A 24,869-nucleotide genomic window follows, 5' to 3' on the forward strand; every position below is an offset into this window, starting at 1 on the left:
GATGGGGGAACACAGTATTTTCGTCTTCACTAAAAATACAAAAAATTAGCCAGGCGTGGTGGCGGGTGCCTGTAATCACAGCTACTTGGGAGGCTGAAACAGAAGAAATCACTTGAACCCAGGAGGCAGTGGTTGCAGTGAGCAGAGATTGTGCCACTGCACTCCAGCCTGGGCAACAGAACAAAACTCTGTCTCAAAAGAAAAAAGAAAAATGAGGCACAGTAAGAATACAGAACAGTAGAAATAGATGCTGTTTTAGGTAAGAGTAGTGAGAAGAAGAGATGACATGTGAAAAGAGACCTGAAAGGAAAGAGGGGCTGAGTCATGATGCCATCTGCAGAGGAAGAAGCAAGGACAAAGGTCCAAAAGCAGAATCAAACCTGGTGGTCTGAAGAACATCCTGAGGGCTGGTATGGCTGAGGCAGAGCACACCACACCACACGAGGAGGAAAGTGGTGTCTGACGCTGGAGTAGACAGGGGCCAGGTTCTAGATCTTGCAGGGACCTTGTAGGCCATAAAGGAAACTCCAGATTTTGATCTTTAAGTGTGATGGGAAACCACTGAAGATTTTCTGATGTTCTTTGTTTCCCTCCTATCCCAAAAGGAGTACCAGGACCAGTTGTGCTTTTTAAGAGATTACTTTGGCTGCTCTGGGGATAACAGATCTAGAGGACGAAAGCAGAAGCCAGGAGACCAGGTAGGAACCCACTGCATAGGTTCTGTAAAGAGATGAAGACAGTATTAACTGGAGTTACAGAAACGGAGGTGGAAAGACATGGCTGGATTCAGGAAACATTCTGGAAGTAAGGCTGACAGGTTATTGCTAGGATGGGTATGAGATATGAGAGAAAGAGTCAAGAAGATACCAAAATTTTGGACCTGAGCAACTTTGTGAATGGGGGAAGATCAGATTTGGTGGAGTAGAAAATCGAGAGTTTAGTTTAGGACATGATGTATCTGTGATGTCTATTAGACAGCTAAATGGTGATGTTCAGTAGGCAGTCGGATATATGAGTCTGAAGTTCAGGGAGAAGTTGAAACTGCAGATAGGCTTTGGGAGTCTTTAGAATATAGATGGTATTTTATGCCCTGAGACTACATAAGATCATCTGGTGAACATATGTACAGAGGGAAGAAAAGCGGCACACCAACATCTAAGACGCATCAAGAAAAGATGAATTCAGCAGAAGAGAATAAGTGAAGGCCAGGGATTGAGAAGAAAAACCGGAAATACGTGGTGGCTCTTCTGTATGGGAATGTATGTAAGAGCTACTACAGGTGTAAAGTTGCTTGCTTGCACACTCTCCCTTATTCAGTGTTTCCTTGGTGTATACCATTCAGCCACTGTTTTAGGTAAGCATGTAAGAAAATAGCTAAATAAGATAATGAAGACAAATGCTGTGCTGCTAAGAACTTAGGATTAGTGAGAACTGAGCATAGGCTCTGGGTATCTTGACAAGAGCTGTAGGGATGAAGGATGAATTGGAGGGGGCTTAAAAGAAAAGGGAGAGAGGAGACTCCATGAGCTAATAACTTGGGGTGTCTGGCTGTAAAAGAGCCACATACACAGAAAAATTCCGCTTGTTTTCGCTTCTGCTATCAAGGAGTACAGCTGAAACGCAGGTTACAGTTAAGCTTACATCCTGCTCCTTACATTTTGGAATGCAAAGCTGTTCTAATTTTTGACCTGAGCAGCTCGCAAGCCCTCTTATTTATTCTTCACTATCAGAGCGCCTTCTGTTTACTTTCACCAGTGTGGCTTCCAAACTGCAACGACTGCTGAACCCCAAAGCTGGTTCTAATCCCTTCTCAACAGTGCAACTGCCATTTCTCATTTACCTTGCCTCTGTTTTTTCTGATTATTTTCTTCTGCTTGTTTATCTTTTCTTCTTGTCTCTTGCTGCCCCCATACTTTTTGCTTTTTGATGCCTGGGCAATAAAGCTGACCTTTCAGATGTATCTAAACTGGCACAAAGACAGCAAGGATGATTTCCCTTCCATAACACAGCATGACTACAGTAGATAAGCAGGAATCTCTGAAATTATGGCTCTTCTCATGTACCGTGCATGCTTTCTGAGGGTCTAACGGCTGATTCACTAATACGTTACTCAAAGCTTTAAAGACATGGAAGTCTGAGGCTTCTTTTAGGCTTAGTTCACAGATGACTATTGTATTACTGAATACTGTAACGATTCATTGAGAAATGTTGATAGTCTAGTGTGGTATTTACCTAAGCAAATAGGCCCAACATAGTATGGTAGATGCTTTCATAATGGAATTCAGGATACTATGGAAGCATGTAGAACAGCTAATTCAAATTTGGGTATCACAGAAGCTTTACTGAGAAGGTGATGTTTATATTATGATGAGTATGAGTCAGCTAGACTGGAGTGATGGGGGAAGAACAGCATGTGCAAAGGCCCAGAAAAAGTGAGAACACAGCATATTTGGGGACGTTCACAAAAGCTCAGTATGGCTGTGTGTGTGTGTGTGTGTGTGTGTGTGTGTGTATGTGTGTGTGTTATATTCTAGGGTGAGGGTGGGGTACTCAAGGATGACCAGAGATAAGACTAGAGAGGAAGAGCCAGGTCATATATCATATAAGATATATTGAAGAATTTGCCTCCCTCTCCCAACCAAAACCTTGTGAATATAAAGAATTTGGACCATATCCTGGGATATATGCACCAAACTATTAAAGTAGCTTCCCCTGGGGAGTGAGAGTACATAGAGGTGGGGGGATTTCACTTCATTAATTTAAATACTCCCATGCTGGCATGCTGGATGTTTATTTTTACGATGCTATGCATTATTTCTAAATTCAATTTTTTTTTTTTTTTTTTTTTGAGACGACTCCAACTCTGTACCCAAGCTGGAGTACAGTGGAACGATCTTGGCTCACTACAACCTTCACCTCCCAGCCTCAAGTGATTCTCCAGCCTCAGCCTCCTGAGAAGCTGGGATTACAGGCATGTGCCATCATGTCTGGTTAATTTTTTGGCATTGTAGTAGAAATGGTATTTCACCATGTTGCCCAGGGTGATTTCAAAATTTTTAATTAAGTAAAACAAAGGAGAACAGGAAGCTGTGGCAATAATAAGGTGAATCAGAGTAATGACAGTAGCTATGGGAAAAAGTAAAATATGATTTGTAAAACAAAGATCTTGGTAAGGGCTAAGGGAGACAATGGAATTAAAGACAACTAGATTTCTGACATGAACAAATACGTAGATAGTTGTATTAGTCCGTTTTCATGCTGCTGATAAAGACATACCTGAGACTGGGCAATTTGCAAAGGAAAGAGGTTTAATGGAGAACTCATAGTTCCACATGGCTGGGGAAGCCACACAATCACGGTGGATGAGATTTGAGTGGGGACACAGCCGAATCATATAAACGGTGGTTGGTTGTATCTTTCATTACATTAGAGATAATAGGTCTTGATGCAAGCTTAAGGGTAAAAACAAGTTTCAATTTGGTCATTTTAGCTTGAAGTACTTAGGAGACATTCACATGGAATTAAAAGTTAATACAGGCTGGGTGCGGTGGCTCATGCCTGTATTCCCAGCACTCTGGGAGGTGGAGGTGGGAAGACTATTTGAGGCCAGGAGTTCAAGATCATCCTGGGCAACACAGTGAGACCTCATCTTTATTTAAAAAAATTTTTAAAAACTTAATATAAAGGTCTTGGCCAGGGGTGGCAGCTCATGCCTGTAATCCCAACACATAGGGAGGCCGAGGCGGGTGGACTGAGAGGGTCAGGAGTTCAAGACCAGCCTGGCCAATATGGTAAAACCCCGTCTCTACTAAATACAAAAATTAGCCAGGCATGGTGATGCACGCCTGTAGTCCCAGCTACTCGGGAGGCTGAGGCAGAAGAATCGCTTGAACCCAGGAGGCAGAGGTTGCAGTGAGTTGAGATCACACCACTGCACTCCAGCCTGGGTGACAGCGTGAGACTCTGTCTCAAAAAAAAGGTCTTAAATCTCTAAACTCTGGAGAAAAAAACTAAGTTACAAAAGAAATGCAGATACTCTCAGCATATATATGGTAACTGAACTCCTGAGACAAGATGAGGGTGCTTAGGTGTATGTAGAGAGTTTTAAAAGGCTGGAACAGAAGCTGGAAGGATAGTAATATCTAAAACTGAATTTCTTAGACTCATGTGTGGTCTACCTGCATTATAATCTCCTAAGGAGTTTGATAAAAATGTAGAATCCTTGGCTTTACCACCAATCTAGTGAATCAAATTCTCTGGGTGGCCTGGAAATCTGCATTTTAGGCAAGTAACTCCCAACTCCCCAATTATTTTTGTGCAAGGTAAAATTTGAGAACTACCAACCTAGAGGATGAGTATGAAAAAGAGCAAGGGCAAAAAAAAAAACAGAACAAAACAAAAAAATAACAAAGTTAAGAAGGAGACGAGCTCGCTGGCCAGGTGCCATGGCTCATGCCTGTAATCCCAGCACTTTGGGAGGACAAGGCAGGTGATCACTTCAGCTCAGGAGATCAAGACTAACCTGGGTGACATGGCGAAATCCCATCTCTACAAAAAATGAACAATTAGCTAGTTGTGGTGGCAGGTGCCTGTAGTCCCAGCTACATGGGAGGCTGAGGCTGGAGGACTGCTTGAGCCCAAGAGTTCAAGGTTACAATGAGCCATAATCATAGCACTGAACTCCAGCCTGAGAAAGATAGTACAACCCCATCTTTACAAAAAATAAAAAATAAAATAACTAGCCAGGTGTGGTGTCATGCACTTGTAGTTCCAGCTACTAGGGAGGTTGTGGTGGGAAGATCACTTGAGCCCAGGAGTTCAAGGTTATGGTGGGCTATGACAGTGCTACTGCACTCTAGCCTGGGTGACAGTGACTTGTCTTTAAAAAAGTAAAAAAAAAATTAAAAAGTAACTGGGAAAATTATTTAAAGTTCTAATTTATCTCTGTGTATTTCCAGGCTCCTCTCACTGCCCTACAGCATAAACAAAGTCAGTATCTGGGTAAATTATAAAAAGTAAAATAATAGTGGACAATATCTAAAAAATGGACTGAATGAGAATCACTTTGAAGCCAAAGTCTTGGAAAAACTGCAAGGGTTTAGCAAATGCCTAGCAAATTATTGAATAATCACCATGACCTCTCCAGGTGTAAGTAAATCCGGAAGTGTATAAACATAGAAACAATGCTCTATGACAAAAAAAGATGGGTTACTTTTGAAAAGTGCAGAAATAAAGCTGTCAGCTTCACAGTGCCATATGGATGCTCTCTCCCAGATTAACCAAATTACTTAACATCAAACCAAAATTAAACCAGGCTTTCACTTACAAGCTATTAAAGGCTGGGCACAACTGCTCACACCTGTAATCCCAGAACTTTGGGAGACCGAGGCAGGAGGATTTGCTTGAGGCCAGGAGTTCGAGACCAGCCTGGCCAACTTGAAGAAACCCTGTCACTACTAAAAATACAAAAATTAGCCGGGTGTGGTGGTGCACATCTGTAGTCCCAGCTACCAGGGAGGCTGAGGTGGGAGAACTGGTTAAACCCAGGAGGCAGAGGTTGTAGTGAGCCAGGATCGCACCACTACACTGCAGCCTGGGCGATAGAGTGAGACTCCGTCTAAAAAAAAAAAAAGATACTGGTCTGACTGGAGGCAAAATGATTAAGTAAATGCTGAATGAACTCACATTTATTTAGGACCCTTCCTACTTAACCTGAATTTTAAGTTATCACAAAACATTCTGCACAGATAAAGCAAAATGGAAAAGAAGATACCTTTACTTCATTATTTCCATTTTTGCTTTTATGTTTCTTTGTAGTCTTTCATTTGTAGGTATTATGAGAGGGAAAAATGTACTGAAAAATCAATGAGTACAAAGTGCTCACCTGCATGCTACTAGAGGCTAATCCATTTCTGTTTTTTTGAGATGAACTCTTACTATGTTGCCAAGCTGAAGTGCAGTGGCACACAATCTCAGCTCACTGCAACCTCCACTTCCCGGGTTCAAGCGATTCTCCTTCCTCAGCCTTCCAGTAGTCAGGACTACAGGCATACGCCATCACACTCAGCTAATTTTTGTATTTGTAGTAGAGATGAGGTTTCACTATGTTGGTCAGTATGATCTCAATCTCTTGACCTCGTGATCTGCCCGCCTTGGCCTCCCAAAGTGCTGGGATTACAGGCGTGAGCCACTGTGCCTGGTGACTAATCCATTTTTATTTACTATTGCCACTAAATGCCACGCCTTAGTTACGTGACTTTGGTTGACTTTCTGTCCTAGGAGTTGTACTATATAATCTTTAAGAATTTTTTCCAAATCTAAAAGTCTGCGGTTCTAAGATTGGAAAGAGGGAAACAGTGACAAAGAATACAAATATTAAAATGTATGAGACAGCTGATACAGATGATACTCTTTATTTACTGAAATTTTTAGCCCTCCACTTATGAAGAAAAATATCCAGAGGCAGAGGACTCAGTGCTAGCAATACAACTTCTTGATTCAGTAAGGCTACAACTAACAAGCTGGTAACATTTCAAGCGTTTCTCCACTAGCTGCTACCTAGAACATGGAACATACATTTTTTTCAATGAAATGATGTGACATAGACTGGTTAGGCTTTTATGCAAATTCACAAAAGTTTAACCTTTGTGCAGGTAAATTGCCAGACACTTGATAAAAAATAGAAAACAGATATTGCCGAACTAGTGATTCAGCAAAAACAACATCAAAATGAAACAACATAAAATTTGTCTTGAAACCTATTTTTCACAAAGTCAACCAAAAGATCCACTGGCCTGATTACACTAGTGATTCTTTTAGTAACCAGATTATAATAGCTCACTCCTTAAGTCCATGGGTCCCAACTTAAGGACCCTTGCTTAAATAAAGTGAGCTGGCCTTACTAGGTTCCAGGTGCCAGCGACAGACACTAGGTTATCAGAGGTATGTCAAAGCCTAAAGCTAGGAAAACAGCACAGAGCCAGAGAGAAGAGGGGCTTTCTCTGAGCCTTTCCCTGACACCAGTGGAAAAGGAACTTAGTGAATGGAGTGTTCTCTTCACATCTCAGCTCCAGGATTCCCTGGACCATATTTGGGAATTCGGTGGCAGCTCAGTAAACAAAAAACCTAAAAACTGAGAGGTATGCTTCCTAGCTGAGGCAGGGATTGTGAAAAGCAACAACTTGCCGGGCACGATGGCACAAGCCTGTAGTCCCAGCTTTTCAGAAGGCTGAGGTGGGAAGATCACTTGAGGCTGCAATGCATGGTAATAACCATGCACTTCAGCCTGGGCAATAAAGGAAGACCCCCAACTCTAAAAATTTCTTTAACCACCATGCCAAGTAATGGATACCAGCTGCTGTCTGCAGCAGCCCCAATTCTGACTGTGAAAAGGTTGCTTGCAGGAATGTATGCTCCTCGCTCTTACTGAAGCCCCCTTTCAATCCACTGAAGGATGTATGATTTATGATGTCCAATACATATGCATGTTCACAAGTCTGTGGTATGTAACTGATGGGTGCCTATCTTTATCGTCTGCTAAACCTTGAAATATAAAAATCAAATGAATTTTCATCTCTCCTGGGAAAGACTCCTTGCTGTACTTAAAAATTTATAATGATGGAAAATGTCCTTGTTTAAATCTGTATTTTGGGCAATTCAGATTTTTAAGTCATAAGTACTTCTCTATGATCACTGTGGAAAACAATGACCCATATATCTAATTTGGATAGGTTTAAATATCAAAGGGTCTTAAAAGGTATGCATCACTCCAATTTCCTAAAAGCTGTCAATCAGTTAGCCCTTAGCACCTTCCCTGGTATTAGGTCACGTTAAAACTGAAATCGGCCAGCCACAGTGGCTCACTCCTGTAATCCTAGCACTTTGGGAGGCAGAGGCTGGTGGATCACTTGAGGTCAGGAGTTCAAGACCAGCCTGGCCAACATGGTGAAACCCTGTCTCTACTGAAAACACAAAAATTAGCCAGGTGTGGTGGCGGGTGCCTGTAATCCAAGCTACTCAGGAGGCTGAGGCAGGAGAATCGCTTAAACCTAGGAGTCAGGAGGCAGAGGTTTCAGCAAGCTGAGATCACGCCACTACACTCCAGCCTGGGCCACAGAGTAAGACTCCATCTCGAAACAACAACAACAACAACAACTGAAATCACACTTTTGTTCTCACTCAAATACTGTAACAAAGAACAAGCAGCAAGAATTTAGTATGTCAGTTAGGACAAAGTATACAGATGGTCTCCAACTTCCTTATGATTTCTTGATATTACAATGCTGCAAAGGTGATATGCATTTGGTAGCAACTGCAATGAGTGCTCATACAACCATTCCGTTTTTCACTTTCAGTGAAGTATTCATGAATTACATGAGATATTGACACTTTATTGTAAAAGAGGCTGTTAGATGATTTTGCCCAAATGTTGGCTAATGTAAGCATTGTGAGCACATTTAAGGTGGGTTAGGCTAAGCTACAATGTTTGGTAGGTGCATTAAATGCATTTTTGACTTACCCTATTTTCGACCTACGATGGGTTTATCAGCACATATCCCCTTCATAAGCTGAGGAGCATCTATATATACTAAGCTTTTAATTAATTATGTTTCTGAATGTACAACAGATCTGCAATATATATGGATTTCATATACTAATGGGATCTTTCAAGTCCTTAAGTACAGTATATCCAATGTGTGATAATTAATCATGATCTAAATTGAGAGTTTGGATTCTACCTGCATACAAATTACTGCCAGGAAGGGAAGCATGGGTAATGCACAATTAGCTATCAGAGTGGAACTCAGCAGCTGACCACAGCACTCAGCTCTTTTACTTTACTTGTATGTGGTGCCTTTTCTTCAGATTAAATCCAACTTTCCTCTCCTGGCCTCTTAATTGTTGCACTGTAGACACCAACTTTATTTCTTCTGGCAGAAAATTTTGTGGCTGCCTGAACATAACACTGTCAATGCTACCTATAGCAAAGTATTGGAAAATTCAATGAAAAGGATCACTTAAAAAGTCATGTAATAAAGAAAGCTTGCTTTTTAAACTTTAAGCCTAGTTACTTAGTGCAGAAGTGACTTGGCAGAGATCCAAAAGATTCTTCTGATCTCCCCCATTTCTTTGAGGCAATTTACCAGCAACCCCTCTCTTCCCCCATTAATACATATGCATCCAAAGTGCAAAAACAAGGAATTTGTTAAAAAAAAAAAATCAGACTCTACTTTCCCATTGCAATGTTAAGCATATACATAAAACATTTTTACCAGCTCTCACTTTTTAGATGGGCTACTTTTTCAGCTAAGTGATAGGACACCAAAATGGGAAGGAGAAGTCAATGTCACAGAGTATAAATAGCTGTGGCCAAAAACAATATTGCAGAAGAGCCAATAGGAGAAAAGCTCCCCAAATTGCAGCAGGAGTTAATTCCACATCTCCCTTCATAAAGACCTCAGGGAAAACCACTATCAGGAAACAAAAGAAGGGTGGAAGCAACCAGCACTCACATATGGACTTAGTGTTTTCTTTGGTTTCTGAAACACATACACACATATTTAAAGTCTCAACTAGTATGGCCATGAAAAGGAAACTTTTCTTATTTAAGTCATATGGAAAATGTTACCTAATAGGAAGATGGTCTTTTCTCAGATATGCTGAAAACCACTCAGGAATACCTAACTGGATTTTTAATTATATTTAACTTGCTTATTGTATTTGAGATACAATTTGCCATCACTCGGCAAATCTAAACCTAAACCTTACCTTAAAGCAGACCTTGCAATGTGTTCCTATCATGATTCATTACACACAACCCCAAAGACCAGTAATTTCCCACCACACTAGTTAAAACGTTTTAGATCAGTAGGCTAAACTGCATGGGGCACACACTTCACTTTCTAAATGTTTGTTAGACACTTCAAGATTGTTCTCAAGTGTTCCTAGTCAGTAAGTTTACCAAGATTCTGTAGCTGAACACACACACACGCACTCCTTAGGCATCAGCAGCATTTACAAAATGCAGGCAATCATAAAGTTATATAAGAAAAGCAGTCTCGCCTCTGAGGAAATTAGTTCAGGCATGCAAGAATCCAGGAAATCGCATTATCCTCCATGCGAGGCTGGGTCACAGGAACTAGGTAAAGAAACAAAGCAAAGTACACTGGGAAACGAGGGCAGTAACAGCTGAAAAGATGCAGGCAACGCCACTAGCGGCATCTTCAAGCATTCCTTTGGAAGGGGAGTGTTTCTCTGTTGTTTCTAATAAGCCACTGCTGACCCGAGTAACGGTACAAACTGAAACCAACACAGCCAGCAACGAAATCCACCATGTGGTAGACGAAACTAGGGGAGCAGCATGAAACAGTCCACAGGCTAGGGGTGCAGAAGCTGTCACACCCTGGGATCGCGCACACCCTGGCGCTGCCACCTGCTTTCTATTTCCTCGGGGAGGGCCGGTGACGCGTGAGCCCGAGAGGCACCACAGGCAGCAATAATGAAATTTGTGATTTCTAAACCCCGAGCGCAAGAAAAGGTTCCTAGGGCCCGTCTCCCCGCAGCTGGGTGACTCTTCCCCAAGCGGCACGCGGCCCGCGAGGTGGAAGGGTGAGAACTTCCAGGCGGCCAAACGAGGACCAGGAGACAAGTGGGGAGGGGGAAGTGCCTGGTCCGAGTGCAGGGAGTCCGGGGTCGCGGTGCCACCACAACCACGGAGTCAAGGTAGGCTGCGGGCGGGGCCGTGCGAAGCCCAATAGCCAGGGGCCAAGCAGGGGAATCCCCCGGGGGCGAGGGCGGGCACGGGCAAAGAGGGACGCCCTGGTCGCTACCTGCTGCTGGATCTTCCCATCCTCCGTGACGACCCAGTGCGTGGTGGCGAAGGCTCCTCGTGCCGCTACACTCAGCAAGGTGGAAAGGCTGAGGAGCCAGCCTGGGCCGGAGCAAGGCGGCAGCTCGTACCGTCCACGGACCCCTACTGCCGCCGCCATCTTGCCCCCCCGGCCGGGCCGCTTACACCGGAAGCGGAAGCGAGTCTCTGGCGCCTGCCATCTTGGAGAGGTCGGCGCTTGGGGAGGAGGAGGGGGAGTCTCCAAGAGGGCGTCACTAGCCTACTACCAGGTTTCCTCCGCCTGGGTTTGGGCGTCTGGGAAGCGGGACCTTCGGCAGCTCTCCCATCTTGGCTTCAGGGATGGAGACCGCTTTTTGGTTATTGTTTTTCTGTGGGCGATGCGATCTCGGAGCGTGGGAACCTGAGGAGAAGAGCAGTGACTTAGATGGAGCTTAGGCAGAAGTGAACTAGTTTTGTTGTTTTTTGAATCTTTGCTTTTTAAAACGTTTCATTTCTGATAGTGTAAATAGTTGGGGAACAAAAGGTCTGCTTTCGAACCACCTAAGGGAAGAGAGGTGTGGCTTTTATTCTTAAAGTATCACAATAGTGGAATCTTCAGAATGGAGACAGTTGTTAGTCTAGGGCACCGCTGTCCAGTAGCACTATAATGGGAGCCACGTGTGGAATGTAAAATATAGAGAGAAGTAACCATAGTGGTACATTTTATTTAACTGAAAGTACACAAAATATTAATTCAATGTGATCTGTACAAATCATGGAGATATTTTACTTTTTTTTTTTTAACTAAGTCTTGGAAATTGGTATTCTACACTGACAGCTTATCTAGTCATATTTCAGGGGCTTAATAGCCTCATGTGGCCACCCTACTGGTCAGCACAGGTCGAGGCTAGAGGTCTAGGTCTGGATACCAGAAGCACTGGCATTACCTGGGAGCTTTTTAGACATGCAAGCAACCTGCTGAATCAGACTTCATTTTAACAACAGCCTCCGGTGACTGGTATGCATATTAAAGTTTGAGACCCACTTCCCTCTAATAAACCAAGCGGGCAAGCGACTAGCTTGGCTGCTAGCTTCTTGCTAGATATGTGATTTTAGGTCTTTCAGGATTGCCCTCTAACTTTGTGTGTTAAGGTTGGTATGCTTTTGGTTTTCTCCTTGGGAAAAGGATGAGAATATTGCTTAACCACGTCCCTGCACAAGTGTGTGCAGGAGAGTAATTGCTAAGTGTTTAAACACCACTTCACACTATAGAAACAACTACAGTAGTGGTTTTTTTTTAAAAAAAAAATTATTATTATTCCAAGAACAGCTTTTCTTAAAGGCCTGAAGACGAAACATTCATTTCATTAAAAATCTATGGCTTACTTGCTTTGTGCCTGGTGGACTTATATTGTCTGGGTATGGAAATGTAACCACTGAGTGGTATGCAATATAATGGGATATTATTGGCAGGTTAACAATTAAAATACAGGATAATGGGGGTATATGAAGCATATGTACAGGAGAAGGCAACCAACTAGGTGAAAAAAAGGCTTGGAGTTCTGGTGCTGGTTCAGGCAGAATAAGCAGTAAGTGTGAAAAGGTGAAGTCAGTGGCATGTTGTAAGGATTTCTTGGAGTTTAGACATAGGCAATAGGGAGTGTTTCAGAATTTTAAAATAGAGAAGTGGCAAATGATGGAATCCCTTTGGTCTCAGCATCTTATTTTGGGGCATAGAGGTCAACCCTATTTCTTGTGTATAATGCTGACATCATCATCATCATCAAACATTTCTTGAGTGTTTAATACATCCTGGGTCCTGTACGTGCATAGTTCCTATTAATCGTCACAACTTACCAAGCTCTGGCTAATTAAGTAAGTTGGCCAAGATCATATTGCTAAGTGGTAGAGTTCAGGTTTGGACCCAGATCCACCTGACTCTAGATCTGAGAGCTTGAGAATGAATGAAGGATACTGAGGAATTTGAGAAACCCAGCATCACATATTTTGCTATCAGCAATTTATTTGACCTTCACAAGGTAACCTCTAAAGGGGTGGAATTATAGCTTCTATAGCTTTATTATACCACCTACTTATTTTTTGTAGATGATAACTCTTTTGGGATCCTGTATTAATTTTCTAATGCTATGTAACAATTGCCACCAACTTAGCTTAACACATTATCTCACAGTTTCCTTGGGGCGGGAGTCTTCTGGTTTAGCGTGACAGTTCTCTGCTCAGTATCACAAGGCTCATATCAAGGCTGCAGTCTCACCTGAAGCTTGGGGGTCCTCATCCTCTTCCAGGCTCATTCTTCATGTCCTTGGCAGAATTAAGTTTACTGCCATTGTAGGACTGAGGGCTCCATTTTCTTACTGGCTGCTGATTGTGGCCATGAACACTGATGCTACCCAGAATTTTCTGTCATGTGGCTCTCACAATGGCAGTTATTCCTTCAAGGCAAGCAGGAGAATATTTCTACTGCTGAAATCTCTTGAATTCCTCTGTCTCTAAGCCCAGACTTAGAGGGCTCATGTGAGCTGATTAGGTCCATTTGAATAATATCCCTTTTTATTAACTTCAAATCAACTGATTAGTAACTTTAATGACATCTGTAAAAATTTTGTTTGCCATATAACATTATCGTAGTCCATTTTGTGTTGGTATCACAGAATACCTAAAGCTGGGCAATTTAAAAAGAAAAGAGGTTTAATTGGCTTATGATTCTGGTGGCTGAAAAGTCCAAGATTGGGCAGCTGCATCTGGTAAGGGGCTCACGCTGCTTCCACTTATGGAGGAAAGCAGAAGGGGAGTGGGTGTCCACAGAGATCACATGTTGAGAGAAGCAGCAAGAGAGAGAAATCAAGGAAGCCAGATTAACAACCCACTCTCATGAGGACTAATTCAATTCCTGAGAGAGCAAGAACTCACTCCCATGTGAGGGCATTAATCTGTTCATGACAGATCTACCCCCATGACCCAGAAACCTCCCACTAGGCCCCAACTCCCAATGCTGCCACATTGGGTACCTGATTTCAACATGAGTTTTGGCAGGCTCTAACCACATCCAAACCTATAATCACAGGAGTGATATCGTAGTCATGTTTTTCCCTAGTCAAGTTAGGAAATTTCCCCCTTTCCTACTCTATTAAGGTGAAATGGACAAAAACTGTATATACTTAGTGTGCAACATGATGTTTTGATATATTTAAGGGAGATTTTATGAGGGCAAGGACCATTAGGGGTCATCTTAGAATTTTGCCTACCACAGATCCTGACTGCCAAGTACCATTCTTCTAGTCTTTTACTGAACTGTTTTAAGTATCACAGACTAATTTAGACATACTTTTGCTCATCCTGTTCCCTGCCTAAAATCTATTCCTCATGCTGCTTTCTCAAATCTATTTAAGATACAGTTGAAATCCTAGCCTGCAAAAATGTCGACTTGTTTGCCACCTCTGAATTCTGTAGCAGTAATATGATGACACTATACTACTTTGTGGTATTACTTTATAAACTTTGAACAGCCAAACTCTTGCGTCATTCTTGCAGAAGTTCTTAGTTCTAATCTGGTGAGACAGAACACTGAAACAGTAAGTCAGGCAAAATTTATTATGAATAGGCAGCAAAGTTAAACAGAAATGGAGGATCCACGGTTAGCTGATCCCCATGGCTCAGGAAAGCTGCCCAGGGCAGATGGAGCCTTGTCTGTATATAACCCATGTTGCAACACAGATGAGGAACTCCAAAAACACTTTGGGTTTTATACTCCGGGTATAACAGAGATTGCTGAGTACAAGTGTTGCAGAACATCCTGTTTTAGGAAAAATGAGGACACAGCCCAGGTTGTTCTGGAAGCTTCCTCCTTATCTCAGGCTGTTGCATTCTCGGTACATTATGCCTGAAAATTGCAAGCAAGAGAGAAGAGCTGGTGTGGCCAAGGCCATCCAGGGATCTGTCATCTTGCAAATTCTTTAATTACACACTGTTAGCAACTGAGGGCAGGAAGCATTTCTTCTACTATCATTTTTATCTTCCTTGGAGCTTCCATACAAAATGGTTTGACTCAGTTTTTTACCTCCCCCAAATGTAGCATTCCCATTTTGTGTGAATAAAACAATTAAAAATTTTAACCTAAATAAAATTGTTCCTACTAATTTTCTATATCCAGATCACTTGTTACCCTTCTTTTATTCTGTTGTTGTAAGATCTGGTGTTTCTTTTTTCATTATACTTTTCCTCGTACATGAAACTTAGAGAAATACAGGATGGCAGTTGACAAAATTGCCGATATCTCAAATTGTGATTCAATTCTTAGTTGAATGAATGATAGGCAAGCCCCTAACTGCATGTAATTTAGTCTTTGAACATATTTTAGCCAATAGGTCTTTTATTTACTATCACTATAAATCACAGAATTCTTAAAAGTTATGAATTAGAATAGAAATCATTCTGTTGATAGAATGATCTTTCCGGATTAACTTCCTCCCTTGAGCCACCTTACTGCAAATTGCAAAGGATTTACATACTTCCTAGTCCTTAGAAAATACTTAAGATATAAATATCCCCTAGGGAGTGTAACACTCTGGTTTACATTCTGTTATCTTTTGCCTAGTAATTAAACCAACATAAGTCTTAGAGGTTTAAATTTTAAGCCTTAAAACAGGATTTATTATTTTTCAGTTTGTTGGACTCAGCTGGGTGGTGGTTCATGCTACTCCTGGTGTTGGCTGGGGTAACTCTTAAGGCTGCATTCAGCTAGGAGCTCAGCTGAGGCGAAAATGTTCCAGATTGGCTCCAACTCGTCTGGTGCTTTAGCTGGAGTGGTTGAAATGGCTGGGGGTAGGTGGGCCTCTCTCAGACAGGGTAGTTACACAGGCTTCTTACAGGGTGGCTCAGGGTGCTGAAAGAATAAAAGGAAGCTGCCAGCCTCCAGAGGGTCATGTCCCAAGAAGTGGCAAAGCATCACTTCTGCATTCTCCTGGTTAGAGAAGATAACAAACTTAAACCCAAATTCAAGTGTGGATGGCAACAGACTCATCTTGATAGGAGAAACATGTTTGAATAGGAATGGAGGAAATTATTGGCATCCTACTACATATAGTTAAGTCTTTAAGAGCAATTTTGAATTGGTTGGAAGCACAGTGGAGGCGAACAGGGTGGAAAGGAGCCTGGGAGGGGAACAGGGTGGAAAGGAGCCTGGTTATAGCAAGAAGGGCTTTACATGTGTATCTCCTTAACATCAATATGCACAGTGAGTGAAGAGGATTTTTAAAAGGGCAGGCAGAGGATACCTAAATATAGTGATTTCATTTGGAAATTGTCAAATCGATCAGGCAGTCTGAAGTATGAGGACTACCATGGATGAGACCAAGGATTTGAACTCACAGTGACACTAGGGCTGCTCTGAGGATAGCAAGATAGTCATCTTGGGTTTTTATTGGTACATTATATTTCCTATTAGTTTAAGCTTTAGTTTCCATCATACTTACTACAATGATCTCTCTCCTGGTGTTTTTTACCCACCTACTGAGGAAGCACATAGACAGGTGGTCCTGTAACCAACTTGAAAAGCGTCCCAAGGAGACTCAAATTTATTCAGACCTGAATCAGCCAGATAAATGGGCAGAATCAAGGAACCATGATTTTCCAGAGGAAAAATGCACTAATGTCAGAAAGAGCGTGGCGTTAATTTTCAGCTACTGAAAGCAGTTCACTATTGTAGTAGAGGATGAATTTAGGACTTCTGAGGTTGAGATTGGGAATCTAAGAACTTTAAGATAGCCCATTCTCTAGCACAGCTTGGAACATTCTTAAAAGCGAAGTGTCCTGCAGATTTTGTTGCCTCAATCTCAAATGCTTTTCCTTGAGGTTCTCATGAAGCTGGCTTGGTATCATTGTCTAGGTCTCAGCTCGTATTAATCACTCAGAGGCTCTATTTCTCACCATTCTTTTTATGCTAGCTGAAGCACATGAGAATGCTTCAGTAGCCTCATAGCACTTACTACTCTGGTACAGGCTTAAGTTTGTCAGGACCTGCATAAGAGAATATAAACTCCATGGGCTTGCCTATTTTGTTCACTACTATATCCCCTAGACTTAAAACGGTACCTTCAACTTATTATGAATTGAAAGTTTACTATGTACAAAACACTGTTCTAGATGCTTGAGATTATGAGTGAACAACATGCAAAAATCCTTACTTTTGTGGCATTTTAGCCATATTATATTCTAGCAGTGGGGGACAGAGTAAACATAGAAGTTGGTAAAACTAGAGAACAAATAGTAGGGTAAGTGGGATCTGGAGTCTTGGTGGGGTGGAAAGGGGTACTGCAGTATTAAATAGGATTGAGGTTATCTTTGAGGATTTGAAAAAGGAGTTAGATGACATAAGGAATAGTGACTAGAGGGGACAGTTAGTGCAAGGGCTGTAAGGCAGGAGGATGTCTCTGTCTGGCCTGCATGAAGCTAACTGGCTGTGGCAGAGTGATCAAGGGGAAGAATAGCAGCTGAGGTCAGTATTAAAAGCCAGGTAATGTTTTTGATTTCTATTCTGAAATGGGGAGTCAGTGAACAGTTTCTGGTAGAAAAGTAGATGTCTCTTTGCTGCTGTGTTTTGAGCAGATTGTAGAGAGCTAAGTTTAACAGCCGGGAGATCAATTAGAAGGTTATTATGAAACTGTAGGCAAGAAATAATGGGGATATAAATTTGGCATTCCTTAACATATAGATGGTATTTAAAGCTTTAGGCTTGGATGTGATCACCAAGGGAATTTAGTTATCTTCTCCTGACCCACTTAAACCCTGGCTTTCCAACACTCACAACCATCCTCGGTACTACTTCAGGAATACTTATTGATAACACCTGACAGTTAAATTAATAAGTTCCAACTTGCTTTGCACATTATCTGAAGATAGAAATAATTTATTGATGATTTGGCAAGTATCTGATGTTTTGCTTTGATTAAAAAAATCATTTTTTTCAGATTAGCTCCTAAAAATAAATTCAAATCAGAACTTTAAAGGATGAAAATTAGAGATAATTTATAAAATTATACTGGTTTTTTGAAAAGATCGACAAAATAGACAAAAAATAAAAAAATAAAATTATATCAAGACTGAACTCCTTGTAGGCTGAGAGCAGTGTCTTATCCATCTTTATATTTTTACAGTCTATTGGTACAGAAGTAATCAATAAATGTTCATAAATATCGAAGAATCTGAAGTAACCATAATTATAACACATCAAAACACAAAACAAAATTACAAAAGGAAATTTATTTCAAAAGCATAAGGGGACATTTACATTTAAACAAGGTGATAAACAGGTGTCTTGCAAAAGAAAAGAAAATCCACGGCATTAAGTTTTTCATTTAAATTTGGAAGCAAAAATAACCTAAGTTGTGCACTATTGCCTTAGGAAAGGGAAAGGCAAGAGTGAGGGATAAGGGAACAGTCAACTCAGTATCAAACATGAGAAAGTAAAGTCACTTCTGTTCAGCTTTGAGTTTACAAAGATGCTTATAAAGAAGAAAAGTGGTAAAATTATACATAATGTTCAAATTTATCTTGCTGTAGTCTCAATACAATTTCTGTACTTGAAATGGCTTTGGGCCACTGGGTGATCTATCTCTGAGGTCCAGATTAACTGGTCAGTTTTCAAATGGCAATTTTATATTCCTTTGTCTGTTCAGATTCCAAGGGAGTTTAGGTTCAGCTCATAGTCTTTTGGAATGTTTAGAGATTATTGCCACCACTCCATAGCCAAGCTGACCAACTTCTGCTCACTTGTATCATTCTAGCCTTTCAGAACTATTTTCCTCATACACATGTGCAGTAATTCTAACAAAGGAGTTTTGCTTCTTCTGCAGTGTAGAGGTAATGGTAATGAAGACACCTGCATTGGAATCACAAACTATTCCTCAAAAAAATACATCAGACTACTAGAAATGTCTTTCAGGCATTTGTTTTGAATAGCAAACCTGGGTGGGAAGATTAACTGTGAAACAAAAATATACGAAACATTCAAATGTAGAACAAAAGGTCTATGCTACTAAAAATGCCTATGACATTAAACACTCCACAAACCCCCCATCTGTTTTTTTAACCTAAAAATTCTATTGGCTAACTTATACAATAATTTTGATTAATAACCTGAGAAGTTAAAATGTTGAAAGTGGCAAAAGCAAACCGAGAGAGCATCCCTTACTTATTGGTACCATGTTTTATCAAGTCACTTTTTCTGGGTAGCCCTGGTTATTAAATCTCCAAATTCTAAATTATACTATCTCTTCCTGTAGAAACCTATATGTACATCCGATTCAGTATTTTGGCTGTATTTCACCAAAGCAATCTCCAATTTATCTTTGAAAATGCAGCCTTTATTTTTAGTTTTAAATAACAATAATCATGTAAGTGCAACTGACTTAGAATCCCTTGCTACTGGGAGTAAAAACCTAAATAACAAGTTAATAACGGATTCAGCCTCAAAAGGATAATCACTGTGTCAGACTACCCGTTCCTGGAATTTAAAAAAGTGATTTATATTGTGTAGTCAAGTTTCACAGCATGCATATATATATATATACACACACACACACACATATGCTTATGCATGTATGTATATTATACATACACATTTCTATTCAGATAGTAAGATTCCATATTCAAAAGTTTGTATCACAATATATGGAAAAGAGTTAAGTAAGCAGTGCAAAGCAACTTACTCTCTCCTAAAAATGTAATGACATTCCTACTTTTTAAGAAAGCTATGTAAGTATTTTGCTTTTATGACACTAGGTGGGAATGCTGCACCACTGCCTAGCAGCTTTATTAAACAATGAAAACAAAATGTTAAGATTGACCATTACTCTTTTTCCATATATTGGGCAAAAAACTAAGAGGGAAGAGGAAAATCAGTAACCTTTCAAAATTGATGACCTTTATCAGCAGAACTAGACTGAATTTCACTACATTTTAGAATGAACAGCTCTCAACAAATTATCAAAATGTTTAAAAGATTCACAATTTGAAGTCTGAATAATGATATTGCAAAAACAACTCAAGATTGCAGACAAAGCATCCAAAAATATCACTGTGGTTTTACCTTGGACACCACCATGGTCTGTTACAAAAGTAGATCATACATACAAAGGTATAAAGAACATTAAGTTTTTAGCTGAAGGCAGCAGTCTGTTTAAAGGGACATCCCCGGCAATCCAATAAGTAGTAGAATTTAAGTATATTAAGCTCATGACAATGCTGAAGAATGCTGACGTCTTATTCAGTAGAGTCTTCCCCGACTACGATTTCCTCGTGTGCCCCAACCTCGGCCACCTCTACTTCCCCTGAAGGCTCCTCTCTGCTCTACGAAAAAGCGAACAAGGGTTTAGGTCTTGCTTAGGATTTCATGGTACAGCAAACGCAGAAGAAATGTAGCTCATAATTCTGAATACAGCAGTAGGCCCTGTAAGAACAGAACTAATATTCTGCTAGTCCATCTACAAATTTACTTTGTAAGTAAAACATGAGCAACATACATATTGAAGCATGTATGGCAAGGTGCCAAATACATTCATGTTAGTTGCTTAAGTAAATGTATCCCAGTAACAAAGTTGTGTCAAGGTGATGTTATAACACTTTTTTTAGGAGTGTCTTGCTGTGTTGCTTAGGCCAGAGTGCAGTGATGCGTTCACAGTTCACCATAATGCTGAACTTTTGGACTAGAGTGACTTTTTTTGCCCCAGACCCCCTAGTATCTAGGGCTATAGGTGCACACCACCATGGCTGGCTTTTTTTTTTTTTTTTTTTTTTTGTAGAGATGGGGTATCATTATGTTGCCAGGCTGGTCTCAAACTGTGGGCCTCAAGGATCGTCCTACCTCAGTGCTGGGACTACAGGTGTGAGCCACTGTGCCCAGCCCTGACACTTTTAAAAAAACTTAACTCTTCAAATTCACAAATAATAATTCTACATATTCATGGGGTAGGATGGGATTTTGATACAAAGAATATACAGTTATCAGCTCAGAGTAACAAACATATCCTTCATCTCAAACACCTATAATTTGTGTCAGAACATTCAATATCCTCCTATTTGAAAGTATGTATTATTAACTATAGTCATCCTAGTGTTACAGAACACTAGGACTTATTCCTATATTACTTGGCAGTCTCCCACAAATCTCTCCCTATCCCTTCCTTCCTTCCTATCTTCTCAGCCTCTAGTATCCAGTTCTACTTTTAACTTCTATAGGATTAATATTTTAAAACTTCTACAAGTGAGAACATGCACTGTTTAAATTTTCTGTTGCTGGCTTATTTCACCTACTATAAAGTCCATTCTTTTTTTATGGCTGAATAGTATCCCATTGTGTATAATACCACATTTTGTTTATCCATTCATCTGTTGATGCACCTGTTGATTCTGGGTTGATTCCATGTCTTGGCTAATGAATAGTGCTACAATAAACATGGGAGTGCAAATGTCTCTGACTTTTAATCATATGTAAATGAGATAAAATCTCTTCACTGAACTTCCAAACTTCCTCACTGTGGTTTTGATTTGCATTTCCCTGATTAGTAATGTTTAAGATTTTTTCATATATTTATTGGCCATTTGTAAGTCTTCTTTTGAGAAATGTCTGTTCAGATCATTTGCCCATTTTAATCTAGATTTGTTTTGCTGCACAGAAGCTTTTTAATTTGATATAATCCCATTGGTTTATTTAAGCTATTGTTGCCTGTGCTTTTAGGTCTTACTCATAAAATATTTTCCCAGACCAATGTCTTGAAGTGGTTCTCCTGTTTTCTCTTATGGTAGTTTTATTGTTTTAGGTCTTACATTTAGGTCTTTGATCCATTTTGAGTTGATTTTTGTACAGGGTGGGAGGTGGGGATCTAGTTTCATTCTTCTGCATATGGATACCCAGTTTTCTCAGCACCATTTCTTGAAGAGGCTGTCCCTTTCTCCAATGAGTGTTCTTGCCACCTTTGTAAAAAATCAGCCGGCTGTGGATATGTGGATTAACTTCTGGTTCTATTATGTTTCATTGGTCTTTATCTATTTTTATGCCAGTATCATGCCATTCTGGTTACTACAGCTTTAATTTGTATTTTGAGATCTGGTAGTGAGATACCTCCAGCTTTGTTCTTTTTGCTCAGGACTGCTTTGGCTATTTGGGGTCTTGTGGTTCCATATAAATTTTAAGATTTTTTTGGTGAAGTTCTATAAAGAATGTCATTGTTATTTTGATAGGAGTTGTACTGAATCTGTAGATTACTTTGGGTAGTATGGTCATTTAAAATATATTAATTCCTCTAATACATGAGTATGGAGTGTCTTTCCATTTGTTTGTATCCCCTTCAATTTCTTTCATCAGGGTTTCATAGTTTTCCTTGTATAGAAATCTTTCACCTTGGTTTATTCCTAGATTTTTTTCTTCATAGCTATAATAAATGGGATTGCTTTGATTTCTTTTTCAGCTAGTTCACTGTTTATGCATAGAAATGCTACTGATTTTTGTATATTAATTTTGTATCTTCTAGCTTTTGTAAATTTATCAGTTCTATGATTTTTTTGGTAGAGTCTTTAGGTTTTTTATATATAACATCATGTCATCTGAAACAGGGGCAATCTGTCTTCTCCTTTCCAGTTTGGATGCCCTTTATTTCTTTCTGTTGTCTATCTACTCTGGCTAGGACTTCTGTAACTACTTAGTTCTTTATTCTGGTGTCTATCATTACTAAAGGTAACTAATAAAACTGTAACAAATAAATTATCAATAATCAATTTTGAAAATCAGGTTAGGCTAAAAAATGTCCCTTTGAATGCAACAAATATGCAGTTTTTGTTTTAATCACAGTATTTCAAGCAACTGGACTCACACAAATGTAGACATAAATACTAAGTTTTTTTTCACTGCTTTATCAGCTACATAAGCCTCTCAGGCTACCACCAAAAAGATGCTATGTGTGTACGTGTGTGTGTGTGTGTGTGTGTGTGTGTATCTATGTTTCAGCTATTGATATAAATTAAGCGTATCTTTTGCTGAAAAACCAAGTCACTTGTGTTATACAGTAGAACAAGAGTCATTGATCCACTGGTCAGTCACTTTTATAGCCACAGAGAAATGGTCCTCAAAGGTGTCATCCCCATGAAGAAAACTGATTGAAGTTATCAGAAAAGCTGGACTTCTAATCATATGTAAATGAGATAAAATCTCTTCATTAACTTCTAAACTTTCTCATCATAGCAATCTTCTTAGCAGCAATAGAGACAGCTTAGTTTTGCTGTTTTTGATCCACAATCTTGGAGGCTTGAAAAATACCTTTTCAGTCAATTTTGCAATCAACTTTTTTGCGATTATGTCTTATTAGGGTGATGTCTTGATGTCTTTTTTGACCCCCCTTTCTGTAGAAAGAAAAGTAATTCAATTCTGAGACAGGAAACTCACTGGACCTTTCCCTGATTTGGCTAATATTTATCTGTATAATAGAATGGGGTCTGATTCAAAGTCACCTTCTTATGCCATGACACATTTTTACAAGTTGATTAGTATGCAAACCATCTGAAAATGAAATCATTATGTTTATTATCCTAATGAACACATTCGGAAAATCAGAGGTGGTTTCTCTGAAAGCATACTCCCAGAGACAGACACAGTAACTATGGGAGCATTAAGATAGTGTAGTAGCCTTTTGGGGGCCATGGCTTCTGCATTTTTGACTGTTCAGACGTGGAGCCATCTATGCAGATGCCTGCACATTTCACCCTACCATACTCAATATTCACATCAACACACTTAACACTGTCATAGATACCATTATTAGCTTTAAGCTAAGAGACTACTAAAATCCACTCTTTCAATATGAATTCGGGTTACATTCTGTTCAGCTGTACCTAATGAGGAAATTAAATTCACTGTATGAAGGTATTATTTGATGTAGTTATCTTTTCTACATCGGCTAATGCTTTTTTTAACCTCCAATTGATACAGCCATTTCTATAGTACAAAGATTCACCAAATTTTCTTCTTTTTGAAGAGCTTCATCCTAAAAAAAATTCTGCATTTTCATGATCTTTTCAATGGTTTAAAGCTTACATTAACTTTTTTTTTAAATCACTGCTCCCAGTTTAAATTAAACTTTAAGAATTATTTTTATGTTCCATAAAGTAAAGAACAAAAGTCACAAAATGTAGAACATCTAGTACTCTATGGTTACTGGGGGAGCTTTGTGCAGTGGAAGGAAAACTAAACATGGGTATATGTTTATGAATGATTTGATTGAAAATGTACCCAGAAGTTGAACTAATTTGTGACATACCATGTTTGTAAAGCAAAAAACAGGGACACTGGTTAGTAAAGCCATAAATTTGGATACTGAGAACTGCTTTCATTTTAATAGGTGAAACAAAGTCAAGCAAATGCTTCAAATTTTGTTGTGAGAATACCTATGACGTGATCACATTAAATTCCCAAATGTAAAATACTTGCAGAAATTCATTGTTCTTTCCAATAAGAAGAATCAGATTTTAGTTTGCTTTGCCCTTCTGTTATTTTGAAGACTGGGAATAACTGAAGTTTGTGACTCCTGGATTTTTGTCTTGAGTAAAGCTTTGCTTATATTTTTTCACATTGACAGTGTTTTTTTTTTTTTTTTTTTTTGAGACGGAGTTTCGCTCTTGTTACCCAGGCTGGAGTGCAATGGCGCGATCTCGGCTCACCGCAACCTCCGCACATTGACAGTTTTTTTGTTTTCTTTTAAAAATATATTGTATACAATCTAAAGTGTTACATTTTTCACATTCTTTTTCCACATGCATTATATCACCTGATTCTCACTATTGAGCAGGCAATGAGTTTCACACAATAGAATCCTCATGCAAAATCAAATTAACTTGCCCAATAAAAAGGAGTACAATTCTTGTATTGCCATAGCTCTTGATTACTTTGATTAAAGCCACATTCTCCCAGTATCTGAGATAATTGTTGATTTTAAGATTGGTACTGTTAGACACATTAAATCATACAAGTGATAGA

The 24,869-nt window shown here is 39.7% G+C and overlaps 2 protein-coding genes across 5 annotated transcripts in view; both read right to left on the reverse strand.

Moving 5' to 3' along the window:
• The window catches only part of TTC17 (tetratricopeptide repeat domain 17), a 135,386-nt gene extending 124,363 nt beyond the window's left edge, over window positions 1–11,023 (reverse strand). For 2 of the 3 annotated variants that reach the window (XM_012452388.2, XM_012452392.2), the window contains exon 1: window positions 10,830–11,023. In XM_012452388.2, the coding sequence (XP_012307811.1) occupies window positions 10,830–10,988 (159 nt within the window). In that variant the 5' untranslated portion in view covers window positions 10,989–11,023. The remainder of the gene's footprint in view (window positions 1–10,829) is intronic. The other variant, XM_012452391.2, reaches the window with a different exon arrangement.
• A 7,064-nt stretch (window positions 11,024–18,087) lies between these two features.
• Window positions 18,088–24,869, reverse strand: part of API5 (apoptosis inhibitor 5) — a 30,167-nt gene continuing 23,385 nt past the window's right edge. Inside the window, exon 14 of one of the 2 annotated variants that reach the window (XM_012452396.2) lies at window positions 18,088–20,189. In XM_012452396.2, the coding sequence (XP_012307819.1) occupies window positions 20,167–20,189 (23 nt within the window). In that variant the 3' untranslated portion in view covers window positions 18,088–20,166. Of the gene's footprint in view, window positions 20,195–24,869 lie in introns of both variants that reach the window. The other variant, XM_012452395.2, reaches the window with a different exon arrangement.

Source organism: Aotus nancymaae, unplaced genomic scaffold (assembly GCF_030222135.1).
Source record: "Aotus nancymaae isolate 86718 unplaced genomic scaffold, 86718_ANA_hifiasm-v0.15.2.pri h1tg000059l, whole genome shotgun sequence".
In the NCBI taxonomy this organism is placed as follows: Eukaryota; Metazoa; Chordata; class Mammalia; order Primates; family Aotidae; genus Aotus; species Aotus nancymaae.